General features: G+C 38.0%; 1 protein-coding gene across 1 annotated transcript in view; it reads right to left on the bottom strand.

The window, feature by feature from the left end:
• Nucleotides 1-23,656, bottom strand: part of LOC306876901 (low-density lipoprotein receptor-related protein 1B-like) — a gene marked incomplete at its 5' end in the record, with an annotated part of 297,950 nt that overhangs the window by 77,464 nt on the left and 196,830 nt on the right. Inside the window, 6 exons of the mRNA XM_079428350.1 lie at nucleotides 40-171; nucleotides 363-488; nucleotides 3,359-3,499; nucleotides 17,387-17,536; nucleotides 18,741-18,835; nucleotides 19,121-19,295. Coding sequence (XP_079284476.1) covers nucleotides 40-171; nucleotides 363-488; nucleotides 3,359-3,499; nucleotides 17,387-17,536; nucleotides 18,741-18,835; nucleotides 19,121-19,295 — 819 coding nt within the window. The remainder of the gene's footprint in view (nucleotides 1-39; nucleotides 172-362; nucleotides 489-3,358; nucleotides 3,500-17,386; nucleotides 17,537-18,740; nucleotides 18,836-19,120; nucleotides 19,296-23,656) is intronic.

Raw genomic sequence — 23,656 nt, 5'->3', positions numbered from 1 at the left:
GATAGCAGGACTGAATCACGGGAAGAGCAGTGTTTGTACCTGCATGAAAGTCCACGCCAACGGCAAACAAGGTGCCACTGATGGGCATCAGGGTCTCGCCGTGGTCGCCGGGATCCAGAGCGATTCCACGTATCCCCTCATGAAAAGAGTACATCAGAAAAGAACTCAGGCCTGTGATAGACAACAGCAAGCGAGAGATGTTAGATGGAGGTCAAACAAACGTCACACAGTTTTCTTTGGGCACCTTCCACATAACAAAACAAGCAGCTAACCCAAAGACAACATGAATTCCTGATAGAAGTGAAGAAAAATACATGACATCCCCACAAACCATAAGGACAGGGGCCAAGACAGCAGCCTACCTTCACAGGAGAGACGGTCACTGCGCAGGTTGTAGCCAATGGTGCAGGCACATGTGCGTGTGTTTTCAGATGTGGGCAGACAGAGCTGCGAGCAACCGCCGTTATTCAACTGACAGGCATTCCTACCTGAGAGAGACCACGATAAGAGGAGAAAGCATGTCTTCTTGTGGAGAAAACTGCTGACTGTAGCTTTTGGGATTCACTTATACATTGTTGCAAGATAATAATTCCAAACAGTTCTGAAAAATATATTTGCGATAAGTAAAATATGTAAAAATAATGAATAATGTTTTCATATATTTCCTGAACCCCTCTTATATCCCATTGTTTACTGTTTATACAGTATACAGTGACCCATTTATACAGTATGAGAAAATATGACAGCCTCTAAAATTAAACTAAATATATATAGTCTTTATACCAAAGCCAAAGCAAATGATTCAAATATCTGGAAAATAATGACGTTGACTCTGCAGCTTATTTTAAACTCAATGATAATGTGTACACTTTTTTTAAGACTCTCATGCTAACCCAGGCTGTGTTCATTTGATCAAAAATACAGTAAATATAGTAATATTGTGAAATATTATTATAATGTAAAATAAAGCTAAAATATATGTTTAATATAGTTCAATGCATTATAAAATGTAATTTACTCCTGTGACATCAAAGCTGAGTTTCTTTCATATATAACTACTCTAATTTCATTACAAATCAGTTTTACAGAGAATGTTGTCATTCAAACTCCAATTTCTACTGATAAAAACTACGACTGTCAATAGAGGGGGAAAAATCCTGTTCAATATCATTAAAAAGCAGAATGAAATCATAATAATATTGAATTTGATATGTTAACATTAGTGCTGTCAAACGATTAATCGCCATTAATCGCATTTAAAATAAATGTTTTTGTTTACATAATATATGTGTGTGTACTGTGTATATTTATTATGTACATATAAATGCACACACATACAGTAAATATTTAGAAAATATCTACATGTATTTACATTTATATTTATATTCATATAGTTTATATTATATATAAATATTTTAATATATAAACAACATATTTTTCTTAAATATATAAATAAGTGTGTGTATTTATATATATACACATCATACATATATACACACACTTCACATACATATACTGTATTACGTAAATAAAAACCTTTATTTTGGATGCTGTTAATCATAATTAATCGTATGACAGCACTAGTTAACATATTAAATTATAATCTTAAATTAAAAAAAATAACTAAATCAAAACTCAGAAAAAAAAAACCTGCAACGGAATTTATTAAACTGAACAGCATTTTTAATTTATGTAATATACCCATTTCTTTTTGGTACATATATGTTCCTCTATATCAATTCCTACCCATGTCCTGCCTCTTGTGTTTTTGCATTTATTAGCCATTTTGGATAATTTCATTATGGTTTTAGCTATCAATAAATGTATTGTGAGTTACGTTTAACTTATATCATTATGTTTAAATCCATTTCACAAATTTCTGCAGCTTTTCCCCAAAAATTAGCAGATACAATTCTAAAAAGTTTGCTGATTCTATGCAAGCCTGCTTATGAGCCATACAAGCAAAGCTGAAGCAGTAGACTAATTTGAGACAGTTTCTGAGTTATGTCATTTACGCTTTTATATGAAAGCAATTCATTAACAGGTTCGGCCACAATGGAATGGTCGTAAATTCTGAATACCTCTCCTCATTTGATGAAAGGTTTTAGTGTTGCTGTCAAGTCAAGATGACTTGACATTCGGTTCCTGGATGTCTTACTCTTGTCTTAATTGTATAACTGAAAGTGAAAGGGAGGGAAACTGCACCACTGTGTATTAGCACAAGCTCTCAGCGAAAGCTCAGCTTGCACATCTATGACAGTAATAAGACAGCTCAGCATTATGAATAGAGAGTCTAATTGCTGCCGGAGAAATTTGGTGGCTGGATAGATTTACATTTGTGCCCGTTTAATGGTCATTCCTTATTCAAGTCGACAGTTTAGTGGAATCCACAGCAATGCCGTTAATGGATCTGCCATTAGTGTGAATTATTTGCAGAATAACTTACAAAATGGAAAACCAATATCTGAATATATCTCTGCTTACAAGGAAGATAAGCTTGTGATATTATGTAAAAAAAAAAAAAAGGTAGAAAACAGAAAAGAGTTGACTCACTTAAAGCTATTTACAAGTAAATTAAACAACACAGTATAATGCTTAAAATTTATGGTCTTGTTTATTTCAGCACATTTATTTTTATACTCTACTTTAAGACTCTACAAAATCAAAATTAGTGGCTTTTAGTCCATGTCTATTAACTTTAAGGCTAATTTATATGCTTGCGCAGTCCTAAACAAGGAAAACTGAACAAAACTATTTTAAATAAGAAGTTTGTCCAATAAATGCTCTCAATAACGAACATTTACAGAAATATCAAGTAGCTAAATCATGATACCTGGCAGTGTTGTTTTTGCATCATTGAGATTATATATTATTTCAAATTATTTAAATTAGTGTTTATTATTTTAATTCATTGATTGAAATTTAAGTTACACAGTTTGAGCAATATTCTTGTGTCTTTTTTCAAATATGTCTACATAGATATTAATTTTACATTTATTTTTTCTTATTCATTTTTTATTTTAGTTTCAGCTGATTTCGTACATCGGGTTAAATGAGAAAATGAGAAATGGTACAACTAGAAGTTTATTTATTTATTTTTATTTCAGTTTAACTGTATTTCAAGAAACATTTTTTTAAAAGGTTTTAGTTTCAGTTAATTTAACTAAAGCATACTGGCTACATAAAAACTCAAACTTTTTGATATGTCCTGAACAAACTTCCTGTTCTTTTAGGAAACATGTCAACACCGGAAAGAAATCCCACAGATCTAAAAAGACTTTAAACTTCAGTTATCCATTTCAAAGACAATGACTGGTCAAGCTATTTTTGCAACAACCTTAACTGTATCTCAGCACACCTTTCTGACCATCTCTGTCGTACAACTTCATGTGTACCACTCCGCTGGTCTTATTGCGCAGCACCACTGGGTTACGTCCATCCCGTTTGGCAACCGTTCCCAGCTGAGCCAGATCGTCATCGGCCCACCACAGCTTGCCACCTGGAAAAACAGATGAATTATTCATTTCCCAAAGTCACAGAACCAGCAGGTCTGACTGCCAATGGAGGCACATGCCATTATCGTTTGTTTGTCCCTTTTATACCACATGCATATAATCCGGTGATGTGCTGTGCTATTTTCTGTGCCAAAACTATGCTACGCCACCGTGTACGGGTGGGCGAGAAAGGTGGTGGGAGAGAGTGAGCGAGCGAGTGAGTAAAGTAAAGAGATAGGACTTGAGCATTATGCATGTTCCCTTCCCAATGTGAGTCAATGAGGCAGAGCTCAGGGCGGCCTGGCTACGTGCCCTGGCTGAAGACAAGGACTCTTCATTCACAAAGCCATCAGAGTGCATCTATTCTCACAGCGGTGCTGCAGCTAGCAAGCCCCTCGTGTTGTTTCCGCTCTGTAAGGCTGAGTGTGCCACAAAGGGCCTCAGAGATTGTCCTTGGCTCTGAGCCTAGACCATATCTGTCTACTGCAGGAATACAGGAGAGCCGGAGACAGTCGTAGCCATGCAACCGTAAAATGAAACACATTTGTATTTGTTAAAGTACAGAGGGATTGAATGAATCAAATGGCCTTGAATGAATTGGATGAAAGAAATTATTCAACAAAATCACAGTTTCAGCCAAAATATCACATACTGCTATGTGATTGCTACAATAAAACTGTACTCACTTTGTACTCACTTAAAAATAACATTACAAAGATTTTAAAAGCTTTTTTTAGTGTTGATGGATATTCCAACAAGTTATTAAGATTTTACAATGTAATAATAATTGTAGTAACTATAGTTCAAAGAGGAAATACATAAATTATATATATATATATATATATATATATATATATATATACATATATATATATATACATATATATATATCAGAAAATCCTTACATATTCCACAGGGATAAAAAAACTATTAAATAAATACCGTATTGACCCCGAATATAAGACAATGTTTTTTTCTTGGAAATACATCTGAAAAAACGGTCGTCTTATATTCAGGGTCTAGACTTTGTCATGTCAATAATAGTCCCACAACCAGTGGCGGACTGGCCATCTGGGCCCGTGCGGCCCACTTGATTCAAAAATTCTAACTAATATAGCGTGTTCAGGCTCAGTGCAGCAGCTCAAAAGCGCTCGTCAATGTCAAAATGTTTGAAACAGCCAATCAAAGTGTAGAAGGTGGGATTTACTGTTCACAGACGCTGAGCTGCGTGCCACTTGAATCCAAGCTGATGTGAGCAGCTAAACATGACGAAACAATTCAGCAATATTTACCAACCGTTTACGAAAAAAAAAAAAAAGTTAAACGAAAGACAATTTTCAGGAATGCAAACTACTACTGTCCTTTTTAAATTTCTTAAATTGTAATTCCATTTACGTTATTCGTCACAATGTAGCCTACATAACATAGCAGTTTTCAGCAGATACGAGATAAGAGTTAATGTATATATCCATAGGCTTTCTTCCGTGATTTCACGTGTCTAAGAAAATGTTTTAAAATCTACAAAAATCATTCTCAATCTTACCCTAGAACATTGTAAATCAGAAGACTTTTGCTTTCGAGTGCTGTGCATTTGGAAAGTGATTTATATTATAGGCCTAATAAAAATATAATTAGCGTATTAATTCACATTCATTATTTTATATAGGTGGTTAAAATGTTTAAATAATTAAGGCTTTTTATTCATTTATTTATTTATTTCAAAGAATATTGAATTTATTTTATCAAAAATACAGTAAAAATAATAACATTATGAAATATTACACTTAAAATAGTGGTTTATTTAGGATATTTTAAAATGTAATTTATTTCTATGATCAAAGCTGAAATTTCAGCATCATTACTCCAGTCTTCAGTGTCCATTCAGAAATAATTTTAATGCTGCTTAATTTGAAATACAAGTACTTCGTAATAAGTGTAAATATATTTACTGTCACTTAAATCAATTTAATGCAACCTTGTTTTTTTATCTTACCCAAGACTGAATGGTATCACATTTTCAACAAAAATATGAAGCAGCACAACAGTTTTCAACATTGATAATAATCAGAAATGTGTTTGAGCAGCAAATCAGCATATTAGAATGATTTCTGAAGGATCATGTGACACTGAAGACTGGAGTAATGATGCTGAAAATTCAGCTTTGATCACAGAAATAAAGTATTTTACTATATATTCGCTATTTTAAATGGTAACATTGTATTTCACAGTACTGTTTACTGTATTTTTTATTATCAAAATAATTTGTATACTCTTTTCCACAATTGGAGCTCTATTCTTTAAAATGATAGATGTCAAGCTCCTGCAAAAGGACACATACTGTATATGACCAATAGAAAGGCCCATAAAAACAGCCTGCATTAGACGATACCAGAGCATTGTGTCATATGGACTGATAATATAGGTATTTAACTTTAGTGATATTAAACTGTCAATCGTAAAAATTCACCAGGAAAGACAAATTAGAATGTAAAGAAGTATGCCAGTCATTTATGGTGTGGTGCGGTGTGTTGCGGACCGGGTTTGGTGGGCTGCTCTGTACCAAAAAGTCCAGGGCCATTTTTTGGCCCCAGTCCGCCCCTGCCCACAACAATAGGTGGCGCTAAACACGCATAAAACGAGTGTGCCATGAAATATGTAATGTAATGTGTGTTGTAAAGATCGCGAGTGAAAACAAAAGAAAAAGAAAATCTTGCCTGAGTCCTGACTGTCATGTTAGCCTGATGGGAATAAACTTCCTCTGTAAGTGATTTTAAAACATAAGACAGAACCCAGATTTGAAGACTACAATGAGATTCCACTTCTACTGTTAATAAAAGTTTGCTAGGCTACTATGAGATGGAGAGCCTAAATGTTATATATTTCAGATGGTCTACCTGTTATTTTTATGGCATATAAAGTGTATATTTTTAAATGTTATTGTTGGTACATTTTACCAGTATTTACGATACTTTCAAAACAAAAATTAAAATAGGAAAAATATGCAATATGAAAATAATTTAAGAACAAATGTGTTTTATTGTTTATTTGGATCCCCATTAGCTTCCACAGAGTGGTAGCTAGTCTTCCTGGGGTCCACAATTCAATCCAAAGCAGACAATTGTACAAATAGATTAAAAAAGCAGAAGCAGCATTTAAAATATACATCTACATATTTATACGCATATCTTCACATTTTCTTCGAAATACATATGTACAGTTACTTTTTCTTATATTTATGGGAACCATATTCCAAGCAACAGAACCTCAATAAAGTACAGTCTTTTTCATCAAATTTGTTTGTGGACACGGTAAAAAAAGTTTATCCTTACTCATTTTACGTGTTTTATAATCATGTCTAAGTCTCACATAAACAAGCTTTTCAAAGAAAAAAACAAGGAGTATGATACTTGCATACCTTATAAAAATATACCAACAATCGTAAATGTAATTTAACCTTCACCGGCAGCCACGATAACTTTCTATGCATATCACTAACATTGGCCCGAAACTGATAATGAAGCACTAGCCTGGTTGCTCTGTTCTGAACCATCTGAAGTTTTTTGGGTGTTTCTCAGAAGCACTTGACCATACCATAGGGTATGATGCGATAAAACTAATAACTGTACCTCATCTTTTAAAAGTGAAGATGGGATAAATTCCCTGGCCACCGCTTTACCTTTTCCCATAGTACTTACTATATAATCTATATGTTTGGACCAGGACAACGTATTGTCAAGCATCACACCCAGCAACTTAACATGTGTTACTTGTTCCATTGGCACCCCATTAATAAATACATTCAAATCAGCAGCCTTAGTCATACTATTTTTGTTACCAAAAACAATACATTTAGTTTTTATCTAAATTTTAAATAAATGTATTAATTCAAGTTAATGTAGCTCAGTTAATGTATGTGGCGCGGAAAACATTGTAGAATCATCAACATACATAACTATATTTGCCTTATCAACAACACATGGTAAATCATTTATAAAAATGGAAAACCATAATGGACCTAAACAACTACCTTGTGGTACACCACGATAGATGTTTTTAGCCTCCGAGAAAGAGCCATTATGAAACACTCTGTTTTCTATTAGAAAGATAACTTCCAATCAAATCAAGAGCTGTGAGTGAAAAACCATACCATTTTAGTTTAGCAATAAGACTATCATGATCAATAACATCAAAAGCTGCTGTATAATCTATAGACAGCTACTGTTTTTATCAATTTGCCATCTAGATGATCAACTCCACAAGATTTGTCATCTGGAATTGAAAGCAACATCTGTTCTACTGTGTTTTGATCAATAAGACTAAAATTAAAACAACATTCAGGTCAATACGGTAAATACTACAAACTTAATAGTCAAATTAAAAAGTAAATAAACAGCACAACTATTTTCAACACTAATAAACATAAGAAATGTTTCTTAAACACTAAATTAGAATATCAGAATGATTTGATGGATCATGTGACAATGAAAACTAAAGTAATTGGCTGCTGAAAATTCTGCTTTGTCATTTTTAAATGTATTAACACAGAAAACAGTTATTTTAAATTCTAATAATATTTCACACTCTTACTGTTTTTAACTTATTTTTGACCAAATAAATGCAGCCTTGGTGAACATATAAACAAACAAATATTTATATAAAAAAAAAAAAAAAAATTTTATATATTATGCAGCAATGCATTTGTACACCTATAACTTGTACCCTAAAATACTGTCTCCATAGACAGCACGCTAGGTTTTTAAAACAGACCAGTTGTCTACTGCATACTTAAACCCTTTCATATGTACACTTAATGATGAGTACAAGCACAAATATATTTTTCACCAGGACATTCCTCCTCCATAAACCAGAAACAAATACTAGTGTCATTTAGGCCTCAGTGAGCCTCCAACAAGATATTTGCTTTCAGTAGTGAGGCCAGGTGTGTATAAATGACATCCTACCCTGAGCAGTCAGAAGCGTATTTGACATTCAAAGATTGCTTGCATAGGTCATCACTGCAGTCAATATTAATCTTTACCTGTCCAGGGTGAGAGATATCAATGATTGTTTCTGGGTGTAATGTCCACTTAAACTGTTTGATCACAGACCGGCACAGGTCTTAAGGTGACACACAGTCCTCTAAACAGCAGCTTGCACTTCCATGAGTGGTCACATCCCATTAAAGATTGTACCAGGAGAAGGTGGCAAGATTGCATCCTGTCAGAAAAAATTGCTTTCATTTCTTCAGTCATCATGCTCTTCAATTACTGCTTCACGGTCTAATAACAGATGTGACTTTGATGCAAGGCGACCATTGGATTTTTTTTTTTCCTAATAATGATGCTGCATCTTTCAACCAGCCGCCGCTCCTATCGATCTGCTGATCATCTGTCTCTGCTGAGTTTATTTCCCCTGCACACCTCGCTGTAACGATAAGGCCTGTCCCCCAACAAATGCTACAGGGTGCTTGATTTTACCGTGCCAGATGGCTGAAATCATAAACCATTTCCCTTACTGCAAGACCAAAGTAAATTTACGGGGACATCAACAGATAGCGTGTTATACAGGTTAACCTTGGCAAATGCCCTAATTTATGTCGCTTTTGCTGGGAGGAAGATAGTGCTGATAGAGACCAAAGATCTTATGCAGTTTGTATCAAACATTGGCCAGCTACCACATGCATCACATGGAAATGGAATTATTTGGTTTCATGTAAGTTCAAAACATGGATAAGAAAAGCTGTCATTTTGGTATTTAAGTATACCTGATAAGAGATAAGCAAATAATTATAATTAAAAAAAAATGTATGTACTGTATGTGGCTATCCCATACATCTTAAAAATCTTCAGGTTTTTGACTCAACCCGGTGTAATATTTGCTGAATGAAATCCAATACTGAATTCTTACTAATTTTGTGGTGTTGATTCCAAAAATAGAAATTAAAGTTCTCATATAAAGTTCCATAACATTAAATGGAGCATTTGCACATATTTTCCATTCCTTTGCAGATTGTAAGTTAGATTACATATTTAATACTTATTTTTGTCCTTACATCTGAAACTTTTGACATTTGACTGCTTTTATTATTTGGATAAGTGCAGATAAATAAAATTGTACACATATCATATACAGATAATACAATTTTAAATCGTTAGTTTGTGAAAAACAAGCAAAAAATAGTTTATCAATATTTTTAAACACGGCATAATCAAATTAAATAATGTTAGACTTTTATAAACTATTATATAAGTATTATTGCAAAGAAGTCACGCATATATTTAGTAAAGTAAATAATATAACAACAGCAACAGCAACAACAATAGATATTTAAAAATCCCATTTTAAAACAGTTTAAGACCTGACAGGAAACTAGATACAGCCAATAAGTGTCCAGCACACATGGGATACTGTTTAAAAAGCATCCCAGAAACTACCACAAAGTTGGTTGAGAAAATAACCAGAGTTTGCAGAGCTGCAGTCTAAACAATGGATGGTGACCTTAAATTTTTGACCTTAAACATTTTTTGGTCGCTATACCTAACTGTGCCATTTCATAGTTTTGATTACTTCTTATTTTAAATTCTGCAAAATAATAAAAATAAAGATTTAGAAGTGTGTCCAAACTTTTGAGTTGTAATGCATGTGGGCTGAAGGGACAGTAATATATTCCAAAATTATTCTCTATGCTGAATCGGACTATGTTCTCGGATGACATTCTCATGCTGCATAATAATATATACAATTCTTTTAGATCTCTGTGGGTGACCTGCATGGCATTGTGCCATATGCATAATAAAAACACAGACTGCCAGTATTTGAAAGTAAAGCAGCGTTTTGTGTGCTTGCAAGGGATAGCTGTCTTATCATAAAGACTATACGTGCAAACCCCAGTCTGCTTTGCTTATTACAAAGATAACAATCACACTGAGACTCTTTCATCTCCTCACCTTGTTTCCTTTCACATTCACATTGAGGTTGTGATTACTTTACATTTTATACCTTATAATCAACTCGATATGCATGGTAAGTAAGATATGCTGTGCATTTGCGAAGGAAATAAGGTAATGATCTTATATTATTGCTTGACTAGTTCATATTCAGCAAGGAAGAGGGAAACATGGAATTCTAAGTGAAATTCCACTCACCACCCACGTATACACCAACTCAAGGGTCTGCGAGATCATTCGCCCACCTGCATGCATATCTAATCGGCCCTGGATCATTCTGGCTCTGAGATGGTCTTTCCTTTATAAAGGTGTGATATAGCTTGAAAAATTTGTAGAACTGATCCAAAACGCTGGCGGCACGTGGCATATGTTGGGCATATACAGTATATGTATGTGTGCGGCTGTACATACACTAATGCATATAAACAAACACACAGTATACATCAACTATTTAAAAGTTTGGGGTCAGTAAGATTAGATTTATTTATTTTTAATAGAAATTAATACTTTTATCGAGCAGAAATGCACTGATCAAAAAGTAACAGTAAAGACTTTACACTTACAAAAACACTATTCTATAAACAAACACTATTTAAAAATAAATACTATTGTTTTAAATTATATTCCATTCTATTCTATTCTATTCTATTCTATTCTAGTTTCATCTAAGAATTCTGGACAAGAACAAGTTTCTAACATTATAGGCAGAACAACGGTTTTAAACATTGATCATAAGAAATGTTTCTTCAGCACCAAATCAGCATATTACAAACATTTCTGAAGGATCATGTGACATTTAAGACTGGAGTAGGGGCTGCTGAAAAAATACTGTATATTAAAATAGAAAATCATATTTCACAAAATTACTGTTTTTACTGTATTTTTGTTCTTGTGAGAATAAGAATAAGAAATAGTTCTAGAAATGGTAGAAATGGTATACTGTAAAAAATCCATTAACAAAATGTTGTAAGGGCACAAATATTTAAGTTGAACACATTTTATTGCTTGGGCTTAGTTGAGACATATTATATTAATTCTGCACAAATATATATTAAAAACATAAAATGAATGGTTACTTTAAAATCCACTTAACAATAAGAATGCTAAATGTTGACTGAACTAATAAAAACAAATCCAGCCAACACTGGGGTCATTCTGCAGTGACTTCGCAGGAGAAACAGCACCGCCATCTTGTCAAGTTCACACATCAGGTAAGTCCCACTAAATAAATTTTATTTTTTAGACTAAATTTTTAAGAAAAATCATGCAACATATTCAATTTTTTTGAGTGGACATTTAGAAAGTGTTTTATGAGTTGTATATCCGAAGAAAAGTGGATATTTAAGTGTATGTCAAGTTAAGGTGTCAGGTAGTTAAGTCAAGTGGCACTGAATAGTTAAATATTTGTACTTAACTTTAGACTGAATTTATCAAAACGTACATTAAAAAGGTGTAAATGTTTTATTTAAAACGTATGTTTATACACAAACGTACAACATATATAAAAACATTGAATAAGCGTTGTATGATATGTCTGAGGGAAATTTAAGTGAAGGGAATGTGGTCTTTCACCTTGTTTAATTCATAAAACAATTAATGTCAAAAGCTTTGTTACTATAATGAATTTTAGCTAATTTTGGTGTGTTGTATGATATTTTTGTGTTTCTGTGACGTGAAAAGATAAGAAGACATCACGCGGTCTTTCTCTCTTTTATACGCCGTTATGCTTAATACGACTAATTCTTAACCGATATCTATGAAAGGCGTAACTTAATGTAAACCACAGTAAAGCTTATTTGATGTTAACATGGGCATGTTGAATGGGTATATACGTGTGTAAACTTTTGCAATTGTCCTATGAAGTAAAAGACGCTTTTTCAAACGGGGCGGATTAACCTTACACAGCGTTTCTGGTCTCGTGAAAGGCGCTTCGGAAGAAGAGTTCGTCGTTCCCGAACGAGAATGAACAACTGAATCGTTTCACAAGGCCGTTCAAAGCGTCTCAGTCAGTTCCCTAGGTAGTGAATCGTGCACAAGAGTCCTTGCACTCGGGAAGACCTTGGCTCAGTAAACACTGGTACAATCAATTTGTAAAACGTCACCACTGGCAGGACCATTACATTTTGATATTATTTGTATGCTATTTAAGGTAACTTAGCCCTATAATATGAAATGTACTTGTTCTATTACAAATCCAGTCAGCATCAATGCTCCCTGTTGTGCAACGGATTGTGGATTTGTGCCAAAAAAAGGTTGCAACTTCTGTTTAATCACAAATTTAATTAACTGATATTGATACATTGAAAATGATTTAAAAGGCATAATTTCATTTTTTGAACTTAAAATGTACTATTCTTTCTCCATTAGGGTGTGGCCAAAGGTTTCATAGGTGCTTTGTCATCATTGTGTAACATTTGGACCAATCAGACACACAACTATTTGTTATATTTAACAAATAATCTCTTATGCCCCCTCACCTAACCAAAAGGCCAACTATGAGGGTCTGTGGACCCTTCCCCCCGGAATGCATCTAACACCTAAGAAGGCAGAATAGGCCTCTGGTTCCATGGCAAACCATCTAATAAACACTTGTTTTATTGCTCAAAGGAATGCAGGAACTCGCTTCTTTTCCCCTTAGGAAAGAGACATGGACTCTTCTGTAATTAATTCATAGAAAAACCTTTCTTTGAATGAACACAAATATCTTCAGGTAATTGTGTATATTATTACTGTTCCTGTATATGTTTTTGCGTATTGTATCCTGTTTTATGCATGATTATGATAGAACACTAGTTAATATTACCTCATGTATATCATGTTTGGTCTCTATCAATTCGTCTTCGGATGATCTAATTGAGAGTGTATATTATGTCGATACATATGCAACATATAAGTGTTCTAAGAATCTTTAATAGTTTGTATATCAATGTCCGATCCGGTTCATATGCAAATTATCATGCATGGAGACAAAGAGTCGTAAGTCACCATAGGCTCTTTGACTCCCCAGAGGTGTGACCTCTATAGCAGATAAAGCTTTCACGTAAGTGACGCCCCTGCAGTCTGTGGTTCTGTTAGATTCTGAGAAGATGAGGATGTGAGCTAGAACTCTTCTGAACAGTCTACGTTTTGTGCCAGGCCTTGCGGCCTTGACTTTCCTCAGCAGATCTCTTTCTTTGCTCTTTTACACTCTCTACCTGGAAAGAACATTTCTACCTGAGAACATCTTTGGAATTCATCACTCTTCAACCCGGAAGAACGTGATCGGGAATCCAAATCCTTGAAACCATTAAGACTTTCATCTGAGACTGCATTCCGGACACTCATCACGACCAAATGCATTGCAAGTATTGTGCATTTAACTAAACATAACAGAGGTTATTAGTACAAGTTATAGACCCCGTTATAAACGGTGCTTTGATGGTTTTACTCAGGTGGTTAAATGACTTTTCCATAACTGCATTCTCTGGTTTTCTCTCATTAGCCCTTTCCCCATGTATGAGTGATTGTTGTATGTTTGTTTGTTTGTTTGTTAGACTAGTTTGCGTTAGTGTTTAGTTAATAAAAGTTATGTGCACAAATTACATGAGTTTCTGGTTCTGCCTTCCAAATTAAATGTCTCTTTACGATTTTGACCCTCGCTACATGCTCTAATGCATTAATAGGAAAGTGTTTCCTGTGGCCAAGGAAATATCCTTTCTTAGAGTTGATACGAACTTGCACTGAATGTTCGCTGGACGAACAGATCAGTTGATGGCAATTTAATTTTGCTACAGTTATTAGTGTCAGCCGATATAAATAATTGTAATTAATCATAATTAAATTTAATTATTTATATACAATTCCCTTTTGAACTTATAAATTGTTACAATTGCAAGATTTCAGATGCAACCCAGTCAGCAACACTGGTTCATGACTAGACTGCTCCACTGCAACTACATTCAAGACGTTATTGTTTTCATTCCAGGTAATATGTGTAAATGAGTTTTTACTGCAAATATAATGTGTTTTATTTTTCTCAGTGGCATCTACGCTAATATTAGTCTGTTTCATTCTTATTCCTAGGTCACCATTTTAAATAATTTTGTTAAACTGTAAAAAAAAAATGTTTATGTAGTTCCCCAGCAATTTCTTATGATGCTCAAATAATAAATCTTAGTTGAGGTAACATATGAGGGGAAGTCGTGGCCTAATGGTTAGAGAGTTGGACTTGTAATCCGAAGGTTGCGGGTTCGAGTCCCCGGCCGGCAGGGATTGTAGGTGGGGGGAGTGAATGTCCAGCGCTCTCTCTCCACTGGGAACTACATAAACATTTTTTTTTTACAGTTTAACAAAATTATTTAAAATGGTGACCTAGGAATAAGAATGAAACAGACTAATACCACGACTGAGGTGCCCTTGAGCAAGGCACTGAACCCCCAACTGCTCCCCGGGCGCTGCAGCATAAAATGGCTGCCCACTGCTCCGGGTGTGTGTTCACAGTGTGTGTGTGTTCACTGCTGTGTGTGTGCACGTTGGATGGGTTAAATGCAGAGCACGAATTCCGAGTATGGGTCACCATACTTGGCTGAATGTCACTTCACTTCACTTCATATGGAGTAAACTGTTAAATTTTAATTGACATAACTTGCTGTAGTCTTCTAAATGTTTGACCAAACATTTTAGTTGAATGGACTGTAAAACTAGTTCACTAAAGGTTGAGCCAACTAAAAAATAACAATTCAGATAACACTTTGAAGTCAGAAATTGACTGAACGTAACATTTCTGTGGAACTAGTTACTAAATAAAAATTAGTTGAAACATCTTGAAATTTTTTACAGTGTTGTATATATACAATGAATACATATTTCTCTATTTATATTTATATTTATATACAGTGTGGATTAAATCTGCATGTAATTCTGAAAGGATGTATGCCATAATGATTCAATTCACTATTCATCTTCACAATGTTAATAAAATCAGAAATTTCATGTAATAGAAAACGGTCTATAAAATAATCAACCAGCTACTGGATTTCTGTAATGATTTGTTGAACTTGGAAGTATTTCAACTCATATCCAATTGTAGCCTTCCAAGAGGCTCAGCAAGTCTCAACACAAGCAATCACAAAAAAAAAAAAACCTGGCAGTTTGTCATACTATAAATAAGAAACATAACTGTCCACCAAACAGAGCCATAGGTTTTTGCAGAAGTAATGTAAAGCATTTCCTCTATGGAACAAAGGCCTATTAATTGTGATAGATTGCACCTACTGAATGCATCATTTTGCTGTTTTGCTGTACCGTGCTACTTCTTTGAAAGTAACCCATTAGTCTTTGTGGCAGCCTGCATTCTGCTCCCAATTTAATAATGACTCAAACTTTGTTTAATTAAAAGACTCTGTCACCACTTCTTACAAATTGCATTTGTTTTTCAGCTCATCATAGCTGCTCTAAAATAGAACGTGACTATAGAGGTTTTCCAAAGATTAATACCTTTGCAGCATGCAGACAGTGTAATCAGTTAAAACTGGGGTTTAGGGAAATAAATACATGCTAATGAATAATTTGGGGGCATACGTTTCTACCCACGAAGACAGGCAGTGAGTAATGTGAGAAAACATGTCAGATGCAATCCAAAACAAAAGAATGTAATACATTTAGGCAAAACCTAAGTTACAGTGAAAGGGAATTAGTCTAATACAAAAAAGTGAAAGCGTGCAATTACAGGCTTTGCTACATTTACTGCTTTCATTTGCTTTAGGGTGAACAAAAAAGAATAATAAAGTTATGCAATTCTTGCCGCTTCTGACGCTGCCAATATGAGTGCATTTTCAATAATCCCTAGAATTACAGCTTTTGGGAAATGGTTAGAGCTGTAATTGGAGTCGTAAAGCAGGCCTAAAGTGTGTGATTAAAAATTGCATTGAATCAAATGTATATCTTCTAAGACAGCCTTTATTATCTTGGTCTGTATAAAGCTAAATCAATCAAACTTCACCACTTCTCTAATACTGAGATGTATGTTTACAGTCCTCAGGGAACCAAAATTTGGTCTTTATTCTCATACCATGATGGGTTTCCTAGGGCTAAACGGAAATTGTTAAATCTATTTTGACAAAATATCTTGAGTTGTCTGTCTTTTCCCTTCTGAAGCAACATAGCTGTAGACTTGCAGCGCCAGGCTTGACTATCGACAAAGTCTGATATATTTCACAACTCATTTTGCACTGGCCTTTTTGACATAAAGAGAACATCGGACCAATATGTAAAGTGACTAACATCAGTTTTGTATTAACCAGACGTTTAGGAATGGTAAAATGAAATACTGGCCAAAAATCACATATTGGTTAAGCAATCTCTGTGAGCAAAACAGAAATAACTGGAAATGTGTGTTGACTTTCTTTTAATATATGAAATAAGTACAGATACAGAATAAACAGGAAAAAGGTGAATATCCAATTCTGAGTGTGGTTATCTAATTCAATTGCTAACAGACTATCTTTTCGAAATCCAAAGGCAAAATCCTTGCAAACATTTACAAATCCATTTACCAGATCTTTTTCAGAAACACTCATTGTTCCAGCCTGGTATCTTTTAAATACAAGTTTGTTTCCTTATAAAACTGATAAAATAGCAGCCAGCAGATAACCAGCTAATCAGATGGTATGTGGGCATGCCACGTGAGACTAATTTACACATTTCTTTACCGCTTTTGATTTTCACTTATTTTTTCTTATAAATGTGCTCCTTATGGTTTATGTTGCCACAGCAACAAAGTACAGTAATTTAATAAAGAATTCACAAACACAAACATTAATTAGAAAAACAAACGCAGATAAAATATCAGCCATATGCCATCAAATTAACATGTACTGTATGTGTCCATTTTCTTACAGATAATTGTGGTTAACCTTTGACCCAAGCCTGACTAATGAAGAGGGAAATAGACGCTCAATCACTTACCCATGACTGCTAGAGCTGTGGCTTTAGTTAAGTCCCTCTTCATGCTTTCAATGACCTCAAAGCCACTACCGTCCAGATTGCACCTGTTGATAGTACCATTAGCAGAACTCATCCAATACATCTTCCCAGCTGGAAAGTCAATCGAAAGTCCTGAGGGAAAACAAGAATCAGTTAGAAAGTGTTCTTTGGAGTGCTGGTATGGAGTTGTTACTTCAACATATACCTTACATATCCTGTAACTATATATGTATCAGAACGTGAGATGATTGAAATATAGTTGCGACCTCTTTGTGACACTCTAAATCACTTCACTAGAATTCATCTCTGTCCAAAACCTGTTTCAAAAGTGGAAATGGTGAGAGTTTGACAGAGTGGTAAAACTGATTGTGACAAGTGAAGGATATTTCAACTGAGCATCAGGACAGCTGTGACTGAGAGGGGTTAGTGCATGATAGACTCCCAACAACAACAACTGACTTTCAACTCTCAGGCATCTTCTCCAAGACTGCCGTTAAAACAAAAGAAGCATGTGCTTTGCTTATCATTGAACGCACAGGTACAGGGGCATAAAAAGGAAATATATTTAGGCTTGAGGATGGGAACCATGTTTTACTCAACAAAAAAAAAAAAAAAAAAAAAAAAAAAAAAAGTCTGAAGTACTACTATTCTGCTGTGTATTAAAAAGTAAACTTTTTTTATTAGCTTTTGAAACAGACTGATGAAATCAAAAGGCCAGGGAGATTTTTCCATTAAAGTAACTTTTACGCATAAACTTTGTAAAGTAATCTGTTAAATAGCAATTTTCTCAGGTTCCTGACTTTGTAAGGCTGTGGATAGGATATGTAATATATATATAACTTATTATATATATGAAACTTATATTCTGAAAGTTTGTAGAGGCTCAAGTTCAAGTTCACAATGGTTATATTTAAATTTAATTAATTTCAGCTATTACTCTACTGTAGGTCAATACTTTGTTGGGGTGGCTAATCAGACGTCTCTTCACAAGGACAAATGACCAGTTATTTGACCAAAGCCAATTACAATATAGACTGAAATGGATTTTTCGGTCTGTTTTAAATAAAAGTTCTGTAAAATTGTTTTTCTTTATAAGTGGAAATAAGATGTGATAGCACATAAAAAATTTACTTTGTACATCGAAGGTCTAACGAAAATTTTAAGGTATAATAAAAAGCATGTTTTTCTTCTTGGCAATCTAATTATGACAAGTACAAGTGTTCTATTTCAATTAAGTACAACTTTCTAAAAATAAGACAAGTATATCGGTGAAGTACAATTCCTCTTGTACTTTAAACTTCTGTGATTGTTAGATTGACAAAAGAATTAGACATACCAACTGGTTCTCTCTGATTTTGATGAAGAACCTTCCTGTTGCTTCCATCCATATTGGCTACATTTATTGTATTTCCATCGGTCCAGTAGATTTTTCTAGACCATGACACAAAGCAAATTTTAGGAGAAAGAAGAGTCATAGGTTTGTATTTAAGATTGACATGACAAAATAGATAGACAGACAGACAGACAGACAGACAGACAGACAGATAGAGAGATAGATAGATAGATAGATAGATAGATAGATAGATAGATAGATAGATAGATAGATAGATAGATAGATAGATAGATAGATAGATAGATAGACAGATAGACAGATAGATAGATAGATAGAACATAAATCTTAATCATGCATGCAATCTGTCCATGTGGGCTGCTTACCCTTTAGCTGGGTGCACAGTCAGACACTTTGGTTTGTCAATCCCATGGATAACTGAGGTTTTTAGAGATCCGTCTAGTCGAGCAACATTGATCTGCGTCTCCTCATTCTCAGAGCTCAGCCAATACATATTCCTCGAGAGCCAATCTACTGCCAGCCCACGGCAGTTTTGAATATCTGCACATACCAGAGATAGCCATTAGCACAGAGGTGCACATCACAACAAACCTCATATATGACTGCAAAAACTTCTGCGCACGCTGTAATAAAATGTCTTGTGTGCAATGGCAATGCTGATCAGTTTGAGAAGGTTTAAGAAATACACCATGCTTGATAACAGCACTTACAAAAATCTATATCAGTCTTCATCTCAGACTTCTCTTGCTTTTCTTAATGCAGTTCGGAGAAGCAATCCCCGGAGAACTTCACAAACAAGCTCTCCTATCAAGTAAGATTATTTATGTTCTGCTGCACACTCCTTCAACTGTATTGTTTTATGCATGCCACCTGTGAACACAGTCTTCTCGTAATTGAAAAAAATTATATTTAAGACTGAGTGTCAGCAAAATAAAAAAGTATTTCAGCTCAAACCAACAATGTGGCAGCAGAGAGACAAAAAAAAACAATTTATTAACAGCACAAAAATTTAATAACGTCTCGGTTACGTATGTAACGTCAGTGACTGACGAAAATGGGATCTCGCCCGAGAGCCCAATCACCTTCGAGTGTTACCAATCACATGGTTGGTGTGCGTGTTTCACCACGCGCACCCCGCCCCGCAGCGCGGGTATAAAAGGAGAGCACATGCAAACGCACATCAGTTTTTCGCTGAGGAACCAAGACTGTGTGCCCTGGCCGTACAGCGGTGGTACAGCCACTGTTCTTGCAACTGTACAGCAACTTTCCGTTCCCGTCTTCAGGTAATGAGGGATACATACATAACCGAGACATTCCCTTTCAGTCGGTCACGTTCGACGTAACGTCAGAGTGACTGACGAAAATGGGATCCCTATGAAAACGCCTCTATTGCTGACCCCCTCCAGTGCCCTACGGAAGCCGGCAAGTCCATCCACACCAGTTGGGACAGAAGATAGGACAGGGCTTAGGCAGAGATGACAGCCACTGCTGTTCCGTACAGTGGATATGGATAACACTGGAAAAGCGTGCTCCAAGTAGGGGAATGCTACGGAAGCCACATCCTGCGTAAAGGAGGTACCATGTGGAGATTACACATATGGACTGGCCAGGGGCAGTACTACATATGGAAGTCTCTGAGGTAGACTCAGACAGCCTGGGATGATATAACTACACAGCAGAGACGGCAAAAGGTCTCTGCCAGGGAAAGACACGGGCTCACCGTGAGGGGAGCCGTACCGTGGAAGAATATACATGTGGGATCACCCGAAGGGGAATCACTACACACGGGGCACCTAGCCCAGCACAAGGGCTGATCTTGGGCAAACACACGAGTGCTGGACCTGGCGTATGGCGCTCCGCCACGCCTGACTGCCGAGGGTGCGGGAGGAACTTCAACAGGGTTCCCCACTGGGAACTGAACTGAGAAGCAATAAAAGCGCACATATCCAGTCCATAGAGGGGAATGGCGCAGCAAGCGTGATTGACACAGTGCAGGTTCCAGTGTTACTGGCCATCTGAGGCAAGTACACAGGAGGACACAGGCTCTACATGGAAATTATAAAATCTTGCAAACGTGTTAGGTGTCGCCCAGCCGGCAGCTCTACAAATGTCTGCTATCGAGAGGAAGAAACGCCTCTCGTAGAGTGTGCTCTCACACCGAGGGGGCACGGTAAGTGCCGGGCCTGATAGGCCAAGACTTTAGCCTCCACTATCCAGTGGGCAAGTCTTTGTTTGGAGACAGCCTTTCCCTTCTGCTGTACTCCGAAGCAGACGAAGAGCTGGTCTGAGGTCCTGTAGCTCTGCGTCCGGTCCACGTAAATGCGCAAGGCGCGGATGGGACAGAGCAGAGCAGAGCAGAGCAATGTCTGAGCAGGTGTCTGAGCAGAGCAGGTGCCAGAGGATGCCCCCTCTCTGAGAAAGGAGATCCCTCCTCAAAGGAATTTGCCAAGGAAGGGCTGTTGCGAGGAGCATCAGTTCGGGGAACCAGGTCCAATTGGGCCAGTACGACGCCACCACGAGGACCTGCTCCTTGTCCTCCCTTACCTTGCACAGGGTCTGTGCGAGAAGGCTCACTGAGGGAAACGCATATTTGCGTAGGCCCAGAGGCCAGCTGCGTGTCAGCGGGTCCATGCCGAGGGTCCCCTCAGACAGGGAGTAAAACAGCTGGCAGTGGGATGTGTCCGGGGAGGCAAACAGGTCTACCTGAGCGTCTCTGAAGCATCTCCAAATCAGTTGAACTACCTTGGGGTGGAGTCGCCATTTTCCCGGAAGGGCGGGCTGACGTGAGAGCTCGTCGGCTGCACGATTGAGCTCGCCTGGGACATGAACGGCGTGAAACAACCTAAGATGCTTCTGACTCCAAAGTAGGAGATGGCGGGTGAGTTGTGACATGCAACGGAAGCATAGACCGCCTTGGTGGTTGATGTACGCAACGGTCGTAGTGTTGTCCATTTGGACCAGTACATGCTTGTCGTGTAGCACCGTTTTGAAGTGACGTAGAGCAAGCCATACTGCTAGCAACTCGAGGCAATTGATGTGTCACTGCAGTCGGGGCCCTGTCCAGAGCCCCGCAGCTGCATGCCCGTTGCACATGGCACCCCAGCCCATGGCAGAGGCATCTGTTGATGCAACAACATGCCTGGACACTTGCACTAGGGGAACTCCTGCCCGAAGAAAAGCAAGAACCGACCACGGGATGAAGGTCTGATGGCAGGACGGGGTGACTGAGACGCATCACGTCGCCATGCCCATCTCGGGACCTGGTCGTGAAGCCAACGCTGAAGCGGTCTCATATGAAGCAATCCGAGCGGTGTGACAGCGGCTGCGGATGCCATATGCCCCAGGAGCCTCTGAATCTGTTTCAGTGGAACCGCCCTCTTGCGCTGGAAAGATTCCAGGCAGTTCAGCATCGACTGAGCACACTCCACTGATAGACGTGCTGTGAGAAAAGAGATCCTCAGCACAGGGGAGAGTTTGCTCTTTTCCTAGTTGACCCAAAGCCCCAACCGGCTGAGGTGGCTGAGCACCATGTCCCTGTGTTCCCACAACTGCGCTCGAGACTGGGCCAGTATGAGCCAGTCGTCGAGGTAGTTGAGAAGGCAGAGGTAAGTTGAGAAAGCCTGCTTCCCTTAATGGAACAAGGGCTGCCTCCACGACCTTGGTGAAGAAACGAGGCGACAGGGATAGCCCGAAGGGGAGGACCTTGTACTGATATGCTCGCTCTTCGAACGCAAATCGGAGAAACGGTCTGTGTCGAGGGAGGATCGAGACATGAAAGTACGCATCCTTCAGGTCGATCGCTGTGAACCAATCGAAGGGACGGATGTATTGAAAGATGCGTTTCTGTGTCAACATTCTGATCGGGAGCTTGTGAAGGGCCTGGTTCAGACCGCGCTGGTCTAAGATTGATCGTAACCAACCACCTTTCTTGGGTACGATGAAGTAGGGGCTGTAGAACCCTGACTTCATCTCGCCTGGAGGGACCGGCTTTATCGTGTCCTTCGCCAGCAGGACCGCGACTTCTGCCCGCAAGACAGGAGCAACTTTGTTCAACACAGGTGAACCGAACGCCCCTGAACTTGGGAGGACATCGAGCGAAACTGAATCGCGTAGCTGAGTCTGATGGTTCTCAGGAGCCAGCGAGATGGCCTGGGGAGCGCTAGCCAGGCCCCCAGAGACTGTACAAGCGGGACCAGGGGAGCCACCGATGTACCCGTGGTGGGGCAGCGAAGTGGAGCACAGGGACCTGACTCGGAAAGGCAGTGCGTCCCGAAGTGGGGTCTGAGTGCGCGGTGTGACACTTACCTGGCATATGCATGGCAATAGCGCGCTCGACTGGGGGGATGTCCACATATCCTTGGGCCACTCCGCCTTCGAGGGTGGTGAGGACGGAGGAAGCACTAGGCCTGTTTCGGGCAGAAAAAGGTGCCCACCAAGACCTAGTCACCTACTGATGCACTTCCGGGAAGAAAGGAGCCGGAGGTGGTTGCCGGCAATCAGCCTGCGCCCCCCAGGAATCAATCTTCCAGCCTCGAGTGTTCGGGAGAAGGAGGAGGCCTCCAGTGCAGCCCGACGCTCTCAGCGGCCCTGGAAAGCATAGCAGTCAGCTCTGGATCTGACTCAGGCAACGCCACTCTTCCTGACGGAGGCAGGGCAGCCGAATCGTCATCTCCAGAGCCTAGCTCGCCCTCCAATGCAGCGGTCGACATCCTGTCATCCGCTGGTGCTCCGAACGAGATCCCTGTCCGAGGATCCCGCAAGCTCGTCTGGGAACACCAGATGGTGCAATGTGCTGGAGGAGTGAGAGGCCCGCGGAGACGCACTCGACGGGGAAGCTCTCACTGTGATCCTCAAGTCATCCTGACCATTAGCCGAAGTAGCCCTCTGAGAACCGGAGGAGC

The sequence above is a fragment of the Barbus barbus genome, assembly GCF_936440315.1.
Source record: "Barbus barbus genome assembly, chromosome: 11".
Lineage (NCBI taxonomy): Eukaryota > Metazoa > Chordata > Actinopteri > Cypriniformes > Cyprinidae > Barbus > Barbus barbus.
This window is presented reverse-complemented; position numbering and strand designations above follow the sequence as displayed.